Below are 16,242 nucleotides of genomic sequence, written 5' to 3'. Positions count from 1 at the left end.
CCCCTCCTACTAGTCTCAAGGTGGCTGCTTCTGTATGTCCTTAGTTGTAGGGCTTCAGTTCAGCTAGACTTCAGGTGATTTTCAATGATGATTGTTCTGTAGTTTAGTTGTAATTTTGATGTAGTCATGGGACAAGGCAAGCACAGCATTTATCTACTCCACCATTTTGACCAGAACTCTCCTGTTTGCCTTCTTCTTAAGTCTGAGGAATAACTACAAAAAACCACCGCCAGACAATCACCATAAAATTTATAAGGAATGTGTTACCTAAAATTAAATCCTCTTTGATAGAACTGGAAAAAACTCACATTTATTACAGCTTACATCTTGTCATTGCAGTACCTTTCATCTGCCCACACTTTTATCATCTTTACTTTATTGGCTTCAATTGAAGACTTTTAGTTTTTTTAAGTCCAAGTAGACCTGGGTGGTCAACCCTCACTGACCTTCCCCTTCACGCCAACAGCAAACCTTCCTCTGTGGAGCTGAGAGCGATGCCTGAGCTTTGGCGGCTGACTTGCAGGGGTCAGCTTGGGGGCAGATAGTCAGAACAATGATTCACTTGGGCATCAGTCCAGCCTGGAAAGTATATTCAAAGATCTGATGACAATAATGACCTACTTTGGGTGTGGAAGTATTGGAGGGGAGTTTTTGTGTTGCAGTCACCATCATTGTCATTACCTGATAGTCAATGTATTCCTGTAATACCCTAAACCAGGAATGCTTAATGGAGGCTATCCTATTACTGAAGGTTTCTTTCAATCACCATACACCTCTGTAGGTTTGAGATTAGAATTCTCAGATGTCTGTTTCAGAAGGTGTTTTTCTGTCCCACTCTTTGGAATGCTCATTTCTGGTAGCAAGAGGAGGAAACATTGGCAGGCACAGGACGTTAGCTCAAGGCCCTGAGCGGTAGTAATCCAGTCCTCATGGGTAACATCACATACAGGTCCTCAGGGGTCTCGCTCCTCCTGTACGGTGGAAGGCGTCTTACGAGAATACATCTAGTGCTATTTAGGTTATCTGAACTGCCTCCAGAAAAGGTCACCAGGTTACTTGTATTCTCTCAAGTGCTTGGAAACAAGATTCAAATCTACTGAAGCTTGAGCTGTTAATGTCATAAATTTCCAGGATAAAAATGACTTCCCCCAGGACTTGAATGCCTTCTTCAGAACTAAGGATGGCCTCATGTGGTTCATTCCTGTTATGATTTGCTACCTTCCTAGCAGCCCGTGAATCAAGACTCTCTTCCATGACAATGGGAAATGTTTGCCGAGTGTTCTACATTTGAACTTTTTTTTAGTTGGGTCAATAGGGTCTTAGCAGTCAAGCTAAGTTCCAAGCCCCTTCTTCTAGCTGTTATCAAATGCTTCTTAACGACATTGTCAGAAAGGTTCCAGAGTTTGCTCTTCAATGTTTCTTTCTCAAAACCAGTAAAAGTACTCTCCATACTATCATGGAGGGCATGTAGAGGTTTATCCCAGCGCTGTTAGTGTTTAATCAGGTCGACTGACACAATTCTACCATTTCGTGTAAATCCAGAACTTTATAGTACCCTAGAAAAGCAGGCCCAGGTTAAAAAAAAATTGAATCTGGAGTGCTTCCAATTAACAAGACCCAGCCCAAATCTGTCTTCTCTAGTTCTTTCAACAGAGACCTGACTCCACTGGGGTTTCCTCCCAGGAACACCTTGTTGACAGTATACAAGAAAATAAAAGCTTATCAGTGGTTTGCCTACTTTTTCCTTTGTCATGAAGATAAAGGATCATCCCTCCACCCACTTTGGTGGTCCCATTCCAAATGGCTCTGTCTCCTAGAAGTTGTAGATTTTGCCTTTGTAACAACCCCCCATAGAAGGGTATATCTTCATTCAAATTGGCTGAATTCCAAACAGCTGGTCAACCAAAGCAGCAGCTGCTGTGTCCACTGGCACTCTCAAAACTACATGCACTTGGCTGGTGTGCACCCTTCATGACACTCAGACACCAAACCCACAGGCAGTTTTCACTGCCCAGAGGAGTGTGCTTGTTATAGCTGGTGGAAGTTTCCACTGCTCGGAGCTGTGGAGGTGGAGACTGAAGTGCTAATTAACTTATTTTAAAGGAAAAAAAATGGTATTGCTTTATGAATACTTTATAGGATAAGTAACAATTTGTGCTAGGGCAGTTGAAAAAAATACTGGTTTATTTTGCTACATGAATCTTTTGGGGAGGGGGTTATGGTGTAGGACCCGATAACATTGTTTTATGGCCTTATGAATTGTTTGAAACTCACTTTTTTAGTACCTGTCACCATTTCTCTCATGGGTCTGCATCTAAATGTGCCTTTAGAGTTAGACATTCCTGTGTTTTACTTGGCAATCCTCTTTAGTGTGTGGACTGTACTATTCTGGCAGCCTAGTAAGGTCCCATTGCCCGTGGGATTGGTCACAGCTGTGATGCTCAATCCAGGTTGACAGCCGGGTGCTTGACCTACTGATGCATTTGGGTTTTTATTCAAGAATGGCATTAGGAGGACGCTAGAAGTGGATTGATCTGTAAGCCCATTGAAAACGAAATGAAGTGCAGAGTTCATCCTGCTGTGCTCTTCTAAGGGTCTCTCATCCATCTGCTTGTAGCTAAAACTGACAAAGCCTTCAAGGCTTTCCTGGATGCCCGGAACCCCACCAAGCAGCACTCCTCCACGCTGGAGTCGTACCTCATCAAGCCCGTTCAGAGGGTGCTTAAGTACCCACTGCTGCTCAAGGAGCTCGTGTCGCTGACAGACCAGGACAGCGAGGAGCACTATCATCTGACAGGTGAGAACGAAGGGGCCCAGGATGCAACCTGGCTGCTAAGCCTGCACGGCCCCCGTGGCCCCGGCTGTTTCATGTTCTGAAACACTTCTCGGGACTACGATTGTGCACCTTAGGTCTAAGTTTAATACGTGAAAATTGCTAGATATAGGGCCATCCCTTCAGATGGGCAAAATACTTGGCAAGAGGATCTCCTTGGTGCAGCCCCAAGTCCCTCTGGAGGGATGATCCCGTCTTCATTTTCATAAGGAGGTAATTTAAGCTCAGTGACTTGAAATACATTGAGTCAGGTCACTGAGTTAGCAACCAGTGCTGCGAGAACCGATAATAAGGCCTGTTTTTCTACGAGACCTGAAAAGTTCTGGTGTTCGCTGCCCAGATGGCTGCTGATCAAATACGCTGGGGGTGAGGCTCCACCTTGTGGGAATTTCCAAGCAGAGCCTGACTCCCAATACAAACTCCTAATGACAGGTTAAGCTTTAAAGTGGATGCTGATGTGTCTTCTTTTGTCACCTCGGAAATTACTGGCCTAAGACACGCTGTCACATACACAAATCCCCTCGGTTTGATAGTAAATAGAGTCTCCCTTAAACAGATGCTGTGTTTGGATTAGACAGAAACAGTGATGTTCTCCATGTATCAAAACTAGGAGGGCCAGTTAAGCTACATGTGAAGAAATACCTGGAAAGAGAAGAACTTAACTAAGTGTTAGCGTTACTGAATAATAGACACTGAGAAGAGTGTCAATTAAACTGGCTCCTTTACTGTGACAAGCGAACTCCTGTAGCCTAAGTAACAAGAATACAATATTTTTTGTATGCAAGTTAATTATATAAGTGGTACAAATTATGATTGGTGTTTAAAGTGCTGTATGGAAAATTCATTTAGCATCAAGATGATCTTTAAAAGGGTTCTGTTAAAAACTGCTTCCCAACAGTCCCTCCAGCTGAATTAAAATGCGGAGTCAGAAGAACAAAGTATGAGGTGACCCGAAATTTTGCTTTCCGCCTTCGACAAAATCATCTTGTCCCTCACAGGCCTGTGTAAAACGTTTTAAGTAAACACCATGCATAAATGCAAACAGTTTCTCTGGCAATTAAGCATTTACAGAGACATTTGTAAGTTCTTAAAAAACTGTTGTAGATCCAATTCCAGTAATTGGTCCAGGAGGAGAGGCAAAATTTAAGAGCAGGTGCCTTGCAGCCACTTGGTCTTGGGTTCAAATTCTGGCTCCATTCCTTCTTTCTCTCTTTGGAAGTCTGGCAAAACCCTTAACCCCAATGCACCTCAGTTTTCTCATCTGTAAAATAGGATTGGGTATAGTTCCTCCTGTCACCGAGTCATTGTGGGGAGTGAGACGATTCCCATAAATTACGCATCACAGTACATGCCAAATAGAAAGTGCTCAAGGAATGTGAGCTCTTATTATGAGGGATACTTTTAAAAAAACTTACTGCCTCATTTCAAAGAGAATTTCAGGTGGAAGATAATTCTACTCTCCTTCATTTTAATGACTAGATTATAATGGGCTGTTTGATTTGCACCTGCTGCTGGTCAGAACTGGCCTTGAATCCTGGCTTGAATCTTCCGCTTTTTCATTACTGCTGTGGGATAGGATTTCAAACAAACAAAAATGATACAAAAAGTGTGATTTCATATTTTGCAGAAGCACTAAAGGCAATGGAAAAAGTAGCAAGCCATATCAACGAGATGCAGAAGATATATGAGGACTACGGGACTGTGTTTGACCAGCTTGTCGCAGAGCAGAGTGGGACGGAGAAGGAGGTGGGTGGGACGTCTGCATTCTGAGATGCTTCACGCACGTCCTCGCTGGGTCTGGGTGACCTCCAGGCTGGGCCGCCCTGTCAGGGTTTTTCTGGAGGAGAGAATGCCTAAATTTTTCCTTGTAATCTCAATGCTTATAATCCACACAGTTTAGGTATAAAATTCATTACACTGGTTTAAAAATGTAACCTTCTGTCATGTTCACACTGTACAAAAGAAAACAAGGTCACTGAGCTCATATCCCTGCCTTTTCCTGCTTTCCCGTGGGGCATGAGGTGACACCGTTGCAGAGGCTGGAACGACCGTGGAGAGCGTGAGCTGGAAGACAGAGGATGGATAGAGTTAGTGGGAGCCAGCGTGCGGGGAGCATCTAGGGCGTTTTCTCTGTATCTTTTTTTTGGGGGGCTGATTACTGAATTTAGACTCTTCAGCTCCTAAAGTGTACATATGTGAAGCAATACAGTTTAAGTAGAAAAAGGCAAGAACAGACGACAGCTGGAGTTTCATTTTTTATTACAGTCCGTTTCCATGTTGGTTCTGTTTTACTAGCAGGCCTAGTGTGGTTTATGGATTAGCGATGGTAACTTACTAGGTCCTGGGAGAAACGTTGACAAGGGCACTTTGAATGAACCTTGACATTGCGGTGGAAGGAGTAGGTCGAGAGGCAAGTGTCACCCGCACATGATATGTGCATCAAAGCAAAATGCTTTCACATTTATGTTTTTTCAACAAGTGTGATGCTTAGCTCATATTTTCAAAGCCTCTGTTACTCAAGGCCCCATGTTCACAGCATCATAAAAGTCAAACAGTGTACTTGCTTGTTAGCCATGACCGTATATGTACATACATGTGATTCGCTGTGCAACATGCAGCTACCCCTGGGGTTTCCAGGTCCTGTTTATCTCCTCTTCTTTCCAATACAGGTGACAGAACTTTCAATGGGGGAACTTCTGATGCATTCGACAGTTTCCTGGTTGAATCCGTTTCTGTCTCTAGGAAAAGCCAGAAAGGACCTCGAGCTCACAGTGTTTGGTGAGTATTCCATTCCGAGGGCTGAGAGCTGCAAGGGGCTGGCCGCAGCGACGAGCTCACCAGCCCACCAGTCCAGCTGGCTCCTGGACTCCTGTCCAGAAGGAGCTAGTCATTGCTAGAATGGCTTCTGACTTACCGGCCAGCCTCCAACTGTGGGACACTCTGCATACTCATTATCTTGTTCTCTCCCGGCTGCTGCTTGGGTTAGCTGCTCTCTCCCAGTGTTACAGGAACAGATGTCCCAAGGCTATTTTGAAACCTGTTATCTTAATAGTCTGCTGCACATCAAAATGCCTTAATTTTCACTGAGAGCCAGCAGAGGGCGTGTAGACTGTGTAGTCTCTCTGAGGTGAACACCGTGTCCTCAGCCTTCCATAAAACAAAACAGGAATCCACGTCAGCTGATAGCTTTTAACTAAGCAGGTGCTTCTGCACAGTTCCAATAGGAACAGAAGGAGGACCACTGATTCGCTCGCGTGCTGGCATAGCGGGGCGTTGGAGCTTTATTAAGTTTGAAGAGCTTTGTTCTATTAAGAAGTTGAGCTCCTGTTCAACCTTGGAAGAGTTTGTATAAAATAATGAAAGCCTTTTCTTTCTCTTTTCTTTAGTTTTTAAGAGAGCTGTCATACTGGTTTATAAAGAAAACTGCAAACTGAAAAAGAAATTGGTAAGACAAGAATTAATTTTAATGAAAGCTACTGTTTCATGGCTGTATCTTCCTATTAACGTTGACCTGAGATGCCAGCTAAGCACCCAGGCCTCACAGGCTGATATTACTTATTCCTAGGGCAGCTGAGCAAATCAAATACTTAAGGTATTTCTTATTCTTCCCACAAAAGATGTATGTTTTAAAAGAAGATGCAGACAAATACCCATGCTGGGGCCTTCACAGAATACATAGCAAACCAGCTTTTATATCCCTGAAAATGGCCCAGGTTTGCTCTATATACATGAGAGTCTGTGTAACTTTCGTTTCAAGTGACTTTTACCTTGACTTACAAAAAAAAAAAAAAAGCTGTGGCTACTATAAGCCATCAGCTACCACTCAGAGGTAATGTGAGGACATGGAAGGCTTGGTTGTCATTTTTGCTTGGGACAAGCAAGAACTCCCTGCTCCCCCAACCCCGCCTCTGCCCTACCCCTGCCCAGTCTGTGAGCATGCCCGAGTGGAAGCATTTCTGCACAGGAACACCCCCACAGCTGCACAGAGCCTGGCACCGGGGAGGACTTAGGGGGCCCCTACTGTGCGCGCGCCCTCCCTGTGTGAGAGCTTGCTGTGACACTTTTCTGGGGGCTTTCACATTCCAGCCCTCGAATTCCCGGCCACCTCACAGCTCTGCTGACTTGGACCCATTTAAATTCCGCTGGCTGGTCCCCATATCCGCACTTCAAGTCAGACTGGGGAATACAGCAGGTAATTGTTTCATGTAGTACAATGCCAGGAAGAAAAAAAAAAAACAACATCGTAAGACATTTATTTGAATGGTGGGATGAAAAAATAGGTTAGAACCTTGGGGATTGTTTCTGATGTTATACAGAAAAGGGAACGAAGGTAAGAGAGGTTGCTTTGATGTCTCCTTACAGACTTGCGAAGAAAGTAAATGCGAATGGATGGTTTTTCTTGGCTAAATACTTCATTGTTTTCTTCTTTTCACTATCAACAGTTTTTCAACATTTTTTTCTTTCTGCCTAATATCCTCGATACCCTAAAATTTGTTAAAGAAACAAAGGTCCATCAATTTAAGGTTTTACAAATTTGGATTCACCAGAAAATTCCTTGAGAGAGAACAATATCATAAATGGTGTATAAACAAGAAAAAAAAAATCTTCAACCCTGTACAACATTCAGCGATCCTTCCAGAATAACATGTTCTGGTGACTGTGCCTCTGGTGATGGAAAGGACTGACAGGCTAAGGCACGCAGTGACGTCCCGGTGTCTGATTTCTGTCGACGTGCTGACGCTCCCTAGAACATGACAAACTTGGGGCTGACCTCTCTTACCTGAAGCACTTCCTACTGTTCCTTCCAAGGAATGGTCTGAAAACAGGAGCCACTTCCCCTCTTCCCCACAGAGATGGAATCCAGGGGTTAGGGGCGGGGGCACTCAGATGGATGGGAACTTCAGCAGGGCATGCTAAGAAGTAACTAGAAAGCGTTTTGCTTTTTGTGAAAGTCATACACAGAATAAGCCACAGAAGAAAATGATGAGTTGGGACTGGGCATAGTTGATGTTTTAAAGAGTCATTAAATGATGTGTTTTAAACTTCACAAGTGTTCTTAACCACGGGCTGTTTGGCAAAGTTGTGGACTCTTGTTTGTATCGCCTTTCACACAGGCTCCGAAAATAATTCCCTGTGGGAGCTGATCCACACGAAGTCAGAAATAGAAGGACGGCCAGAAACCATCTTTCAGTTGTGCTGCAGGTATTACTGACTTCCAAAAATTAAAGCCAATGGGAGGAAGACAGAATGACGCACTCTTAAGATGGGGAGTTAATTTTTAGTGCCCTCCTGAACTGTGGTTCTAGAATACACTGATCAAAAACATACCCAAATCCTAGTGTTCAAAAGATCTTCAGTTCTCACTCCTTTTGTAAGTGAGGAGCCCACGGCACACAGGCTGGTGACTTGCTGGCAGTCTGTCCTGAGACCTGCAATGTGTCCCGGGAGGACCAGGGAACGTGGACTCGAAGCACCATGACACTGATGCTGCTCTTTCTCTCCCTCTCGGCCCCCCCCCCCCCCCCCCCCCCCAGTGACAGCGAAAGCAAAACCAACATTGTCAAGGTGATCCGATCTATTCTGAGGGAAAACTTCAGGCGTCACATAAAGTGTGAATTACCCCTGGAGAAAACGTGTAAGGACCGCCTGGTCCCGATGAAGAACCGCGTGCCTGTTTCAGCCAAATTAGGTGAGAACTGTGCTAGCCTCGTGGAGTTTCAAAAAACAGAGCTTCTCTAAAGGATACATGCTTAAAAAAAAAAAAATTATCGGGATGACATAGGTTAAAAAAATCGTATCGGCTTCAAATGTACAATTTCATAATACATCATCTAAATAGCACATTGTGTGTTCACCACCCCGTGTCAGTTCTCCTTCCATCACCATATATTTGACCCTCCTTTACCTCTTCTACTGCCCCTCTCCCCCCTTACCCTCTGGTAACCACTAAACTGTTGTCTGTTGCTTTCAGTTTTATATCCCACATATGAGTGAAGTCTTTGACTTTTTCTGACTTATTTCACTTAGCATGATAATCTCAAGATCCATCCATCTTGTCACAAATGGCAGTATTTCGTCTTATGGCTGAGTACGAGTATTATACCATTGTGTATCTATCTATATCTATATAAAGATATCTGTATCTATATCTATATAGATATCCCATCTTTATCCAGTCGCCCATCAAAGGACACCTAGGTTGTAAACACTGTATGTACCCCTATGTTCACTGCAGCATGATTCAAGGTTGCCAAGACATGGAAACACGCTCTTATAATACAGCAGTAAGTCATCACTTTGTAAATTATCAGCAGTAACTTTGTAAGCTCTAAACCAGACACCCAAATACCCAGTGTGAGAAGGTAGTGGCAACTTTATTTCCTTTTAAGAAACCTAAATATGCCTCTTGTTCCCAGACCTTTTATAAAATATAACCACTCCCAATTAGAGTCAGTACTTCATGAATTAAGATCAAGAAACCTAAATACTCATTTTTACCCAATTAATAAGTCAGCAGGTAAACATTCTGAATCATGCTGTTCTTAAACTTTTTGCCTATTTTTGAAATTTCAGCTTAAGGTTTTAGAATTTTCTTTCTATATTAACAACCTTATTATCTTTGATGTTGTTTTTAGTCTTACAAAATGCATATCCTTTTTGGTCACAGTTTGCCCTCTTCAGATTTACTGTGTATTTTCTATTTTTTCCTCTATTGCCCAAAGCAGCTGTGGCATCGAAAACAGGCTGCTGTCTGCAGAAACACCACAACTGAGAGCTCCCTCTCCCCGCTTCAACCCAAGAGAAAGGAATGAAACCCATACACAAATGATTACATATTCATAGTAAATCTTGGAAAGTTGGTTAGAAATTCGCGCAGACAGTTCTCATGAGAGATAAAGTGCACTTTTCTACTTTTAACTGAGCAGCAAGGGAAGTAAAGGCGAGGAGGTAGGCACAGAAACAGCATGTAATCTTGGCTATCAAACTACTAAGTATGTTGGTGAAGAAAAGGAACGTAGGTTTTATTAATAACTAACTTTTCCATTTCTCCATTGGCAAAATAAAAACCTCAGCCCTTATGATAGTTTGTAATTTATTCTATCTAAATAATTGAGCTTGGATAACTGGTCATCTAAAAATGCCAAATTCCCTGACTTAAAGTTTCAGATAAACGTGAGCAAAAATTTCCACACTAGCATCACCTACGTGTTTTTTTGCTCAAGTCCCAGGATCGTTGGTCACTGAAGTGAGCTGATACAGTCTTAAGTAATTAAGATGCTAAATCAGGTAACTTACCATACAAACACTGCACACAGTGGAGTCTGTTGATCACGAAGGGAAATGTGTTTCTCTTCCTGCAGCTTCATCCAGGTCCTTAAAAGTCCTCAAGAATTCCTCCAGCAGCGAGTGGCCCAGCGAGCCGGGCAAGGGCAGCTCGCTGGGCTCCGACGAGTGCAGCCTGAGCAGCAGCACCCAGGACAGCGGCTGCCACGCGGCCGGGGGCCAGCAGGACGCCCAGAAGCACCCCCCGACAGGCGTGACAGACTTTTCAGAGGGTCTCATCAAAGAGAGCGACATTCTGAGCGACGAAGAGGACGACTGCCACCAGACTCGGGAACAGGGCAGCCCTACCAAAGACATCGAGATTCAGTTTGAGAGACTAAGGATCTCCGAGGACCCGGATGCCCATCTGGCTGAGCCGCAGCCTGGCACGGACAGCCAGCCGGGAAGGGGGCAGCAGCCCAAATTGGTCCGGGGGCACTTCTGCGCCATTAAACGGAAAGCAAACAGCACCAAGAGGGAGAGGGGGACCCTGCTAAAGGCGCAGATTCGTCACCAGTCCCTTGACAGTCAGTCTGAAAACGCCAACCTCGATCTCAATTCTGTTCTTGAGCGAGAATTCAGCGTCCAGAGTTTAACGTCGGTGGTCAACGAGGAGTGTTTTTATGACACAGAGAGCCACGGGAAGTCATAGTACAGTCTCAATCCAGATGTGGACCGAACTGCTCGTTTTATTTTTAAACTGGTGGTAAAGTGGAAATTGCAGAAAAACTATTCCTTATTGGGTTTTGTGCAGTATACATTTTCCCACAAGATAGTTGTAAAGATTTAAGTTATTTTAATTTATTGTGGATCAGAAAACTAGATGAAACTGGTCAGAATCTGTAAATTACTTAGGTTTATATTCCTTTTGAGCAGGTATCAAAATGACTTAGAATCATTAAAACTGCATTCTAATTATTTTAATTTATATGGAAAAAGTAAGGTGGGGAAGTTGTGATGAATAGCTTTTAAAAAAAGTCATTTTTTTCCAGTCCTCTGGGCATTTTCTTTGTTAGTTTTTGCTTTATTTAAAGCATATTTATTTTAATGTGGGTTAGGGGCACAATGTGCAGATATTTCGTTTTTGTAATAGATGCTGTTTTTACTAAACATGTCCTATCTATGCAGTATACATTAAAAGAAAGCTTGTACTGTAACTTGATTATATTTATTTTCTCTACCAAGCTGTACAGTAAATGGGAAGGAAGTCACATCCGGTAATTGGTATTTTTATTGTCATTCTGTAGAAGGCAAAAGAGTCCACATATGGGAAGCTCGGCCTTGTGAAAACCAACATCCAGTAAGCTGCTCGCCCCGGAAGTGGCAGCTATAGTCTGTAACTCTCACTGTCATTCTCTTTTTTCCTGCTTTTTGCTTTTATTTTTCTTGGATTCTTCTCTGAAATTATAAGCAAAGAGGTTTGGGTCTTCATCACACATTTTTCGGTACACATCACAGAGGCTCCTGAAATGTGAGATGGTGAGTTGCCTGGGTCGAAGAGTAGGGTCCACGTCTGCCCACTGTAAGAGTTTTCCGGTGCTTTCTAAGCGCTGTGCTTCAGGGAATAACATTCTAAGAAAAGAAAAACATCAGAATTGTATTTTAGAAATTATGCAGATAACGACGCTTCCTTCAACCCTCATTTGAAAATGACATGGTTCTGACAACCTGAGAGCTGGAGGAGGCCGAGGAACAAGGACTTCAGTTACAGACCAGGCACGACCACCGAAGGCAGAGCTAACTCACCTGCCAGGCGTGTTCACAGGGAAAATATTTTTCAAAGCTAAATCAATACATGCATTTTTAAGGTAAGCTTAAAGGAATGTCTGCTCATTTGCATTCTTAGCAAAATATAAGTTTGATTTGCCTCCCATTTTAGTCCGACCGTTGTCTGTTCTCGTGTGATGATGTATCATCAGTTTTGATTCTCTATAATTTGAACTTAGCTTTTGGAACTCTTTACCCCAAAAGAATGATCTTTTTTGCCAAAGTCAGAAAACAACTGATGTGGAAATGCAAATAGCTATTCCTATTCTTTAAGATATTTTAAAGCACCTTTAAAATTAATTAGAAGTATATATTTTGTAGTTCATCTAACCAAATCAAATCACTGTTTTAAAAGGAGTAGCAAAACTGATACTAAGTTTTTCTGAGACTGAGTTTTTCTTACAGCTGATGGTACTCTCAAGTAAAGAACTTCATGTTCCCCACACTCTCAGGGTGAGCTGGCTGAGATCTGTGAGTTCAGTTTCAGGGCAAGGAGGGTCTAATCATAGTTCCTAACATCTGGGGCCAATGTATGGTGTGACTGAAGGATGCCAACAGGTGAGAGCAGGTCACGCTACTTGCTCCATGTCTGCCCAGGGGACTCTGTATGTGAAATGAATGGGGCCTATCACTTAGCTAGGGGCTTGTCTTAGAAACACTGGCTCAGACCAATTCCAGAATTTCCAAAAGTAGGGTATACTTTTTGTGATTCCCAGTCTCCTCCCCTGAATCAGGTCTATTCTGTACAGAGGAAATAAAGCAGGGAAATAAAAATCTACCTTGAGACAAATGAAGACAAGCTTTCCAAAATGTTTGGGATTGAGCAAAAGCAGTTCTCAGAGAGAAGTTCCCAGCAATTCAGGCCTACCTTAAGAAAAAGAATCCCAAATCTAATTTTACACCTAAAGGAAACTAGAAAAGAACAAACAAAATCCAAAATAAGTAGAAAGAAGGAAATTATAAAGATCAGAGTGGAAAGAAATGAATTAGAAACTAAAAAAGCAATAGAAAAGAACTATGAGGGCTGGCGGAGTGGCATGTTGGTTAAGAGTTGGCTTGGAAGGCTTGCTGGCCGAGTGGCTCAGTTGGTTAAGAGCTCGCTCAACAGCTTGAGCTCTGAGCAACAGTGGTTCGAGTCCTGGCCCGAGCTGAGCAGCCGCTGAGCTGCCAACAGGTGGCAGGATGGCTCAGCTTAAAAAAAAAAAAAAAAAGAGTTGGCTTGGGACACCAGTTCTGAGCAGCAGGGTCCCGGTTCGGATCCCACATGAGGGCCAGTGACGCTGTGCCCTCTACAGCTAAGATGCTAAACAACTGCTCAACCTGGAGCTGGGCTGCCCCGAGTTGCCGGGGATGGCGTAGGCTGTAGCCCCTGCTATAGCGAGGCTGCCATAAGCTACTGTGTGTGGCTGGCAGCCAGCGTGAGCTGCTGTGAGCCACTGTGAGTGCCATCCAATGGCCAGTGACCGATTTACCTCCCCCAGGAAGAGCGCAATGATAATACCAACATGGACCAGTGAAGCGACGTCCTCCACAACTAGACTGAAGAGGAAGAGCGCAATGATAATACCAACATGGGCCAGTGAAGCGACGTCCTCCACAACTAGACTGAAGAACAAAAGGACAGCAACTTGTCTGTTCCCCTTCCCCGATTCCCCAACTCCCCAATAAAATCTTTTAAAAAAAGAAAAGAACTATGAAACTAAAAGCTCTGGTTCTTTGGAAAGATAAACAAAATTCATCAACTTTTAGCCAGACTCATTGAGGAACCCCTCCCCCACAGAGAAATACAAAATAAAAGAGAAAGTACAACCTATACCACAGAAACACAAAGGATCATAAAATAATACTACGAACAATTATATGCCAACAAATTGAACAACCTAGAAGACATAGATAAATTTCTAGAAATATACAACTTTCTAGACTAAACAATGAAGAAAGAATCTGAACAGACTCATTACTAGCAATGAAATTGAAGCAGTAATAAAAAACTCCCAAGAAACAGAAGTTCAGGACCAGACAGCTTCATAGGTGAATTCTACCAAACATTTAAAGAATTAATTTCTATCCTTTTCAAAATATGAGAAAAAAAAACTGAAGAGGAAAGAACACTTCCAAGCTCATTCTGAGGCCAGTATCACCCTGATACCAAAGCCAGACAAAGACATTACAGGCCAAAGAAAGAAAATTATAGGCCAATATACCTGAGAAACACAAATGCTAAAATTCTCAACAAAATATTAGCAGAATGAATTCAACAATCCATTAAAAGGATTATATACCATGGTCAAGTGGGTTTGTTCCAGGGATGCAAAGATGGTTCAATATGCAGATCAATCAACATGATACAATACATCAATAAAACCAAGGGTAAAAATCATATAATCATCTCAATAGATGCATAAAAATCATTTGATAAAATTCAACATTTATGATAAAAACTCTCAACACAGTGGGTACAGAGGGAACATACTTCAACATATGAGAAACCCACACCTAACGTCACACTTAATGGTGAAAAGCCAAAACATCAGGAACAAGACAAGAATGCCCACTTTCACCACTTTTATTCAACATAGTATTGGAAGTCCTGTATCAGAGCAATAAAAAGCATCCAAAACTAGAAAGGAAGAAGTAAAATTCACTATTTGCAGAAGACAGGATACTACATACAGAAACCCAAAAACTACCAAAAAAACTATTGGAACTAATAAATAAATTCAGTAAAGTTGCAGGATACAAAATTAATAAACAGATATCTGTTGCATTTCTATACATCAACAACAAACAATCAGAAGGAGAAATTAAGAGAACACTATCATTTACAATTATATTTAAAAGAATAAAATACTTAGGAATAAATTTAACCAAGGATGTGTGAGACCTACACTCTGAAAACTATTAGACACTGAAGAAAGAAAATGAAGAGAACACAAATAAATGGAAGTATATACCATGCTCATGGATTAGATGGATTAATGTTAAAATGTCCATACTACAAAAAGCAATGTACATAGTCAGTGCAATCCCTATCAAACTACCGATGGCATTCTTCTCACAACTAGAACAAATAATCCTAAAATTTATATGGAATCACAAAAGACCCTGAATAGCCAAATCTTGAGAATTAAGAACAAAGTTGGAGGTGTCAGGCTCCCTGATTTCAGACTACATGGACAAAGCTATATAATCAAAAACAGAATGGTACTGGCACCAAAACAGACACACAGATCAGCAGAACAGAACAGAGGACCCAGAAATAAACCCTCACTTATATGGTAAATTAATGCATGACAAAGGAAGCAAGAATATACAATGGGGGAAAGACAGTCTCTTCAATAAATGGGGTTGGGAAAACTGGACAGATTCATGCAAAAAAACTAAACTGGATTACATTCTATATCATATATAAAAATAAGCTCAAAATGGATTAAAGACTTAAATATAAGACCCCAAACTATAAAACTCCTAGAAGAAAACACAGGCAGTAAACTCTCTGACATTGCTCTTAGTAATATTTTTTTCTGATATATCTCCTCAGGCAAGGGAAACAAATAAAAAACAAATGGGATTATAGCAAACTAAAAAGCTTCAGCACAGCAAAGGAAACCACTAACAAAACAAAACGACAATGTACTGAATTGGGAGAAGATATTTGCAAATGATATACCTGATAAGGGGTAATATCCAAAATATATAAGGAACTCATAGAATTCAATAAGAAAACAACCTGATTAAAAAATGGGCAGAGGACCTGAATAGACATTTCTCTGAAGACGACATACAGATGGCCAACAGATATATGAAAAGATGCTCAATATCAATAATTATCAGGGGCTGGCTGAGTGGCTCTCAGTTGGTTAAGAGCTTGCTCAAGAGTGTGAGCTCTAAGCAACAGGGTCGCCGGTTCGATTCCCACATGGGCCAGTGAGCTGCCAACAGATGGCAGGATGGCTCAGCTGGTGAGAGCACGTGCTCCTAACAACAAGGTTGCCTGTTCGAGATGGTGGGCTTTGCCCGCCTGCAACTAAAGACTGAACTCGGCACCTTGAGTTGATCTGCCGCCCGGGTAGCTCAGTGGCTAGAGCATGCGCTCTTAACAACAAGGCTGCTGGTTCGACTCCTGCATGCGATGGTGGCTACACCCACCCGCAACTAAGACTGAACTCAGCACCATGAGCTGCTGCCAGGATGGATCAGTGGATAGAGCGTGCGCTCTTAACAATGAGGCTGCTGGTTCAACTCCTGCATGGGAGGGTGGTTACGCCCACCTGCAACTAACTGAACACAGCACCTTGAGCTGAGCGGCGCAACTGGAC

General features: G+C 42.5%; 2 protein-coding genes across 14 annotated transcripts in view; one reads left to right on the top strand and one right to left on the bottom strand.

Annotated features, from left to right (window-relative positions):
* The window catches only part of TIAM2 (TIAM Rac1 associated GEF 2), a 143,907-nt gene extending 132,594 nt beyond the window's left edge, over nucleotides 1-11,313 (top strand). For all 12 annotated transcript variants that reach the window (XM_019644173.1, XM_019644171.1, XM_019644174.1 and 9 more), the window contains 8 exons: nucleotides 2,618-2,797; nucleotides 4,461-4,579; nucleotides 5,503-5,611; nucleotides 6,220-6,278; nucleotides 6,920-7,025; nucleotides 7,948-8,035; nucleotides 8,368-8,522; nucleotides 10,195-11,313. In XM_019644173.1, the coding sequence (XP_019499718.1) occupies nucleotides 2,618-2,797; nucleotides 4,461-4,579; nucleotides 5,503-5,611; nucleotides 6,220-6,278; nucleotides 6,920-7,025; nucleotides 7,948-8,035; nucleotides 8,368-8,522; nucleotides 10,195-10,808 (1,430 nt within the window). In that variant the 3' untranslated portion in view covers nucleotides 10,809-11,313. The remainder of the gene's footprint in view (nucleotides 1-2,617; nucleotides 2,798-4,460; nucleotides 4,580-5,502; nucleotides 5,612-6,219; nucleotides 6,279-6,919; nucleotides 7,026-7,947; nucleotides 8,036-8,367; nucleotides 8,523-10,194) is intronic.
* The window catches only part of TFB1M (transcription factor B1, mitochondrial), a 51,572-nt gene continuing 46,635 nt past the window's right edge, over nucleotides 11,306-16,242 (bottom strand). For both annotated transcript variants that reach the window (XM_019644184.1, XM_019644185.1), the window contains one exon: nucleotides 11,306-11,728. In XM_019644184.1, the coding sequence (XP_019499729.1) occupies nucleotides 11,506-11,728 (223 nt within the window). In that variant the 3' untranslated portion in view covers nucleotides 11,306-11,505. The remainder of the gene's footprint in view (nucleotides 11,729-16,242) is intronic.

The sequence above is a fragment of the Hipposideros armiger genome, unplaced genomic scaffold, assembly GCF_001890085.2.
Source record: "Hipposideros armiger isolate ML-2016 unplaced genomic scaffold, ASM189008v1 scaffold_86, whole genome shotgun sequence".
Lineage (NCBI taxonomy): Eukaryota > Metazoa > Chordata > Mammalia > Chiroptera > Hipposideridae > Hipposideros > Hipposideros armiger.
The sequence above is the reverse complement of the archived record's forward strand: the minus strand, read 5'-3'. Positions and strand labels throughout refer to the sequence as shown.